At 45.0% G+C, this 5,974-nt stretch overlaps 1 protein-coding gene across 1 annotated transcript; it reads left to right on the plus strand.

Annotated features, from left to right (window-relative positions):
* The first annotated feature begins 4,925 nt into the window (after nt 1–4,925).
* Nucleotides 4,926–5,753, plus strand: LOC109283687 (olfactory receptor 6N1-like). The gene has a single exon (XM_059731818.1). It carries the CDS (start codon nt 4,926–4,928, stop codon nt 5,751–5,753), a length of 828 nt encoding a protein of 275 aa, XP_059587801.1.
* The last annotated feature ends 221 nt before the right edge of the window (nt 5,754–5,974 follow it).

The raw sequence follows: 5,974 nt of genomic DNA on the forward strand, positions 1-5,974 counted from the left end.
AAGGCACACCTTCAAAGGCACAGGGGCCTCTACAGAATATGTTAGTGTGCCCCAATGAGAGGTCCTCCTCCTCTACAGCCTCATTCCAGTCCACCACTTTAAATAACAACAGGTAAGCAGTGCACTGCAGCACAGTAGCACTAGCATCTCAGGCAGCCAAACTGTCACAGACTAGAGCCTTTATTTCCTTTCATGCAGGAACTTCTTTTCCAGCAGCTGCCAGAGAACTCTCACTGTGAGCTCCAGCTCTGGGGCTTAGATGTGCCCAGGGCCCTGAGTTCTCACTGTCAACTGACTCAGGACAGGTGCTAGGTGTGTTGGTCTAAGGACATGGCACTGGCAGACAAGGTTATTTGAGTCAATCTGGTATCTTTTAGTAGACCAGATGAATAGTTACTGAAATATATCTTAGAACGCTTTCAGGTTGAAAAACCCTTCATCAGGCTAAGGAAGCACTTCCAGTTGATGTGTGCGCTCTTCCTGGATGGGAGGAATAGTAAAGAAGTCAAAGTCTGGCATGCAATGCAGGCAAGAAAGGCAGTCAGTGAAAGTGGAAATGGAGGCATCAGGGGGTGAAAGAGACAGGCTGGGGTAGGGGGGAAGGGAGATGTAGTAGGTAAAAGTGGAGAGGTACCTGGAGAGTTCAATGTCCAGCAGGTTGTAGTGTATCATAAATCCACTGTCTGTACTGAGTCCATGAGTTTCTGTACCTAGGAGGCTGATGAAGTGAAGTTCATAGGCCTGGCTGTGAAAAGTGATTTATAAATTAAAAGAAACACCAAACCTTGCATACCTCATCACCAGAAGCCAACTCCCTACAGCTCAAAACACAAAACCTGCCAACAATCTCCAGTGCCTCCACAAACTGCATATCAGAATCTTTCAAAGACAAGAATACCCAACTACCTATGGGGGCACATTTCTCATAAAAAAAACACTCTGCCTCCAGTCTTTCAGGTGTGATCCTGAAAGGGAATTTACAAACCACATTTCACAACTGGGCCTATGAACTTTACTTCATCAGCACCTCCATGCACTGATTCAGGGCTTTTGCTGCCGCATACGCTGATGCTCTGCTTCACCCTTGGGTCACACATGGCAGCCAGCATGTGGACTGTATTGGATCGCAAGGGATCAAGCCATTTCCTGATGCCCTCCTTCAGCCAACTCACCAGTGCCTGCATGTCTGGTGACAGCGGCTTGTCCCAGCCAGGAACATTGATCCCCTGGAACTTCTCCATTTAGTTCTCCAGTTCCCTCTCTATGGAGATCACCTGGCTGAGGAGGGCTTCACCATCACTGAGGTTCTCAGTGGCCTCGAGAAAGGACTTGAGGATCACCGAGATCTGAGCAAGGTATCCCACTCAGCTCTGTTAAGGGTGTCGCTGATCCCAATCTCCCTGAGCAAGGCCATCTCATGGATGACGTTCTCTTGCTCCACCAGCCTTTCCAGCATCAGGTACATGGAGTTCCAAGTCTCCACACCCTGTATGATTTTATGCTGTGGGATGCTCAGCTCTGCCTATTTCTCTCTCAGCATATTTCCCACCCCAATGCTGCAGTGGAAGTAGCCCACCGCTTTCCTGCATTTTGAAATCAGCTGTGTGGTAGTGACAGCAGCATCACCGACAGCCCTGTCCCCCTCCAAGGCATCCCTGACTATGAGGTGCAGCCTGTATGCCACACAGTGGATGGCAACAAAGTTGGAATCATGGACAGCCTTGACCATATTGGCCTCAGTGTCAGTGACCATGAACCCATGGATGAGCTCATCCTTCCCAGTGAGTCGCCTCTGCACTGGGCAGTTCATGGTCACCACAATCTCCCTTGCCGTATGGGACTCATGCATCACCTCAGCTTGAAGGAGTGCCCACTGATAGCCTGACTGATTGCACCAGTGCCCTGTGAGGGAGAGGTAGGTATGATTGCAACCCTGGCTGCTCCAGATGTTGGAAGTGAAGTGCAAGGCTATCTGCAGCCCTGCCTTGCACAGCTCCTCCCTTAAGTACTCCCTGCATGCCTCATACAGGGAAGGCACCACCGTCCTGCTAAAGATGGTTCATGTGGGCACTTGGTAGGATGAGGCCATAAGTGGCAGGAGCTGCCTGAACCCTGGCTGCTCAACTAAGGAGAAGGGATGACCATCCAGAGCAAGCATCTCCCCAGTGCTCTGGGTGACCTCACTCACCCTTGCAATGCACCCCACTTTGTATGTGGCTTTCCCCCACCACTCCTGGGTGGCCTGCCTCTGCTTTGTGGGGACAGAGACTTTGGAGCAAGTGGGGGACCACCCTTCGGGCATGCTTCCACTGGTGCCAGGCTGAGCAGGAAGAAGGGCAAGGGGTGCTGCAAGATGCAGCAGCATCGCCATGGTGGTGATGTGTTTAACGTCCTTTCCATGGCTGATCTGCCCTCAGCAGTGCTGGCAGATAGCATACTTAGGATCATCTGCCACCTCAGAATGATCCCACACTACACTACTCTCCTGCTTCTGGGTTGAGGGTGGGGAGGAACTGACTCAACTGAGCCACTTGCCTCCACAACCTCCTTTGAGGTGCATTCCTAAGAAAGAGACTTGGGTCTAAGGGAACTTTGGGGGTGTGGAGCACAAACTCAGATCCCCACCTGGGTCCCTAGAATTTCTTTAGCTAGGGCACTCAGCTCCCTTGGTTCCAGCTCCAGCTCTTCTTCTGGCTGTGGGAGACTCATGCTGGGAGGTGAAATTGGGGTGGAGGAGACAGTCATTCTGCTGCTGGTGCCTATTTCTGGAGTTAGGGGAGGTGGTGCAGGTCCAGGGATAGGTACTGGCCCCACCTCCTTTCTTCCACTGGTAGCAGAAGACTCAGGGCTGCCAGGAAAGGGGATGCATCTATGTTTGGGGGGAGGGGACTTGGAGCTCTAGCTTTCCTCCCCTGCCAAAAGACCTGGCACCTGCTTTTCCAGCATGCTTCATATTAATATTTCCTGTATTGGAAAATGTGTCTGTATAGGTAACTAACTAATAATATTTGTTGTCTTTTTTTTCTCTGATGTATGAATGTGTATAACTTCTTCTTCTGTGTTGTGTTTCCTGTTGTATGTGTAACTAAAATAATATCTCTTTTTCTTCTTCTTCTGCTTCTATGACTGTCTGACTTTTGTGCCGTGTTGATCTGAATCTCTATCTGAATTCTTCTGTGTTGTCTTTAATCTGTATGCAACTATAACTAATAATTTTAGTAACTATAATCTCTTCTTCTTTTATGACTGTCTGACCTCTTCTGTGTTGTAATAATATCTGACTTCTTCTTCTATGATGTATGTGTGTGTGTGTGTGTGTGTGCGTGTAGTGTATGTGCTTCCCTACACAGTGATGGATTGCCAGGGAAAACACAGCTTTCTTTTTAAAAAGTGTTGAGGGGAAAAAAACAAACAAACCCCAAGAACTAATATAAATTGAAATAAATGGATTGGATAGGGATAAGTAGAGGGATTCTAGTTAGTAAGCTATATCCAATCCTTTCCATGAACAGAAAGTAGCAAGAGACTGACTAGATAAGAAGCCAAGCCAGTCAAGTACCTTTTAGACACTGTTGCTCAGGCAGGAACATCTCACAAAAGGCACAGAAAGCCTGCAGAGGATTACATGCTTTTTCTATGTCCCTCCCCCAGAGCACTGTGATTGGAAGGGGACTAAGGGAAAGATCACAGTCACTAGCCAGCTAGAGATATCAGTGTTTCCCCACCTGCTCCCTCTCCCTCTTGTCAGTTTCTGTACCCCTAAAAGACTGCCTTCCAAATCTCCAAATCTTTTCTGAATCTTTTCTATATTGATTCAGAGCCTCTGAATTGATTCAGAGGGGTTTTTTCTTCTCCCAATTCAATTCAGATTTGGTGATTCAGCCTCCAAATCAGCCCAGATCTTCTCCAAATCAAATCATGGAGTGAAGATTTGCACACCCCTACTCTATGTTTTACCTTTAAGTTTTAAAAGGATTGGAGTATTTTTCAAAATAAGTCAGTGGGAGCTAGGCTTCAAACTCCTTTTGAAAGCAAAAATAATTTATAGTTTTATTTTTTTAGACTCCTTTAAAAAACTTCAGCAAGATCCTAGGCAAGTAGAGCTGGAAGGGACCTCATAAGGTCATATAGTCCAGCCCCATGTTCAAAGTGGGATCATCCCCAACTAAGATGTCCCAGCCAAGGCTAATTTGAGGTTAAAAAAATATATTTTCAATTTCTAGGTCAGTTTCATTTACTCTGCTATAAGAGAAGTCTAAAACATCAATAATTAATGTCATAGGAAGCTCATCTGAAAGGGAAAACAAGAAATGGATTTTATATAATGTATATTTAAGTTATGTACTCACTGCCTCACTACAGTGCTACTAAGTGCTGCTCAAACTAGTGGCATGTCAAAAAGTTGCTTAATTATGCCAATAATAAACAAGATAGTTACATCAGCATTAAACAAAAAGAACCCTTCCCTCAAAGTCAATAAGTAAACTTCCATAGCTATCTTATTTCCTTATTGCCTATATGAGGATCTTTTACATCCCTCTCTATTGTCTATTTCTTGCTCTGTCAAAGACAGGGTGAAAGAAAGAAGAGACTGATGTTTCACCCTGTTTGGGAATTGCTACATTCCTTGTTTGTTGCAAAGCTTGTGAAGTGTAACTTTAGATTCTTATCAAGAAAAAATGCATCCTAATCACACTTTGATTTTTCAGATGTTCAGGGTTAACTCACTGTATCTTTTCCTCTGGATTATTTACATGTTGTGATCCAATCCTCACTATTTATTTTTAAAGTAATCACACTGAATGGAGAAAATTGAACAGCAAAATGAAACATCTATCACAGAATTCATCCTGCAGGGACTGGTCAATATCCCTGAATGGGACATCCCTCTCTTCCTGCTGTTTCTAGTGATTTAGACTGTGGCCATGGCTGAGAACATCCTCTTCACTGTTCTGGTTGTGGCTGATCATCATCTTCACACCCTCATGTACTTCTTCCTGGGGAACCTGTCCTTCTTGCAGACCTGCTATAGTTCCACCATCCTATCCAGAATGCTTGCCAGCCTCCTGACTGGAGACAAAACCATTTCTGTTATGGGATGTATTATACAACTTTCTATTTTTGGTTTCCTAGGAGCTACAGAGTGTTATCTCCTGGCTGCAATGTCTTATGACAGATATATAGCCATCTGCAAACCTCTGCACTATGTAATCCTCATGAATGGTAGGATCTGCCATCAGCTTGCAGCTGGGGCTTGGCTAAGTGGGTTCATGGGTAGTGCTATAATGACAATTCTGGTTACCCAATTAACTTTCTGTGGCCCCAGTGACACTGATCATTTCTTTTGTGATTTCACCCCACTGACAAAGCTGTCCTGCAGTAATGCCAGCCTAGTCACTCTGGTTACTGCTGTGCTTTCCTCTGTGGAAACTCTGCTCCCATTTGTATTCACCATGGAAACCTATGTTTGTATCATCACTACCATCTTGAAAATCCCTTCAACCACTGGGAAGCAAAAGGCATTTTCCATCTGCTCCGCTCACCTTCTTGTGGTAGCTATGTTTTATGGGACCCTAATTCTTGTCTATGTGATACCAAAAACTTCTGCACTCATAGATCTGAACAAGATGTTCTCTCTGTTCTACACTGTCTTGACTCCTGTGGCAAATCCTCTGGTATACAGCCTGAGAAACAAAGAGATAAAGGAATCACTGAGAAATATTGTCAGTCAATGCAGAACTTCTCGGTTCTGAAGAGTTCCATATAATGAAGAGGCAGAAATCTGCCTCAGAAAGTTAGAGAAGCTTTAGCTAGTGTCCCCTAAATTCATCCAAGTAGACCCTTACCAAGGAAAGTAAAGACATACAGATTTTTTTTCAAAAAAGCCCTCTTTCTCTTTGAGTTTCAGTACTGTCATTTATTGCTTTATCTAGTGCATTAAAGGTGCAAATGGGGCTGTTGGGTATTTAACCAA

The sequence above is a fragment of the Alligator mississippiensis genome, chromosome 7 (assembly GCF_030867095.1).
Source record: "Alligator mississippiensis isolate rAllMis1 chromosome 7, rAllMis1, whole genome shotgun sequence".
In the NCBI taxonomy this organism is placed as follows: Eukaryota; Metazoa; Chordata; order Crocodylia; family Alligatoridae; genus Alligator; species Alligator mississippiensis.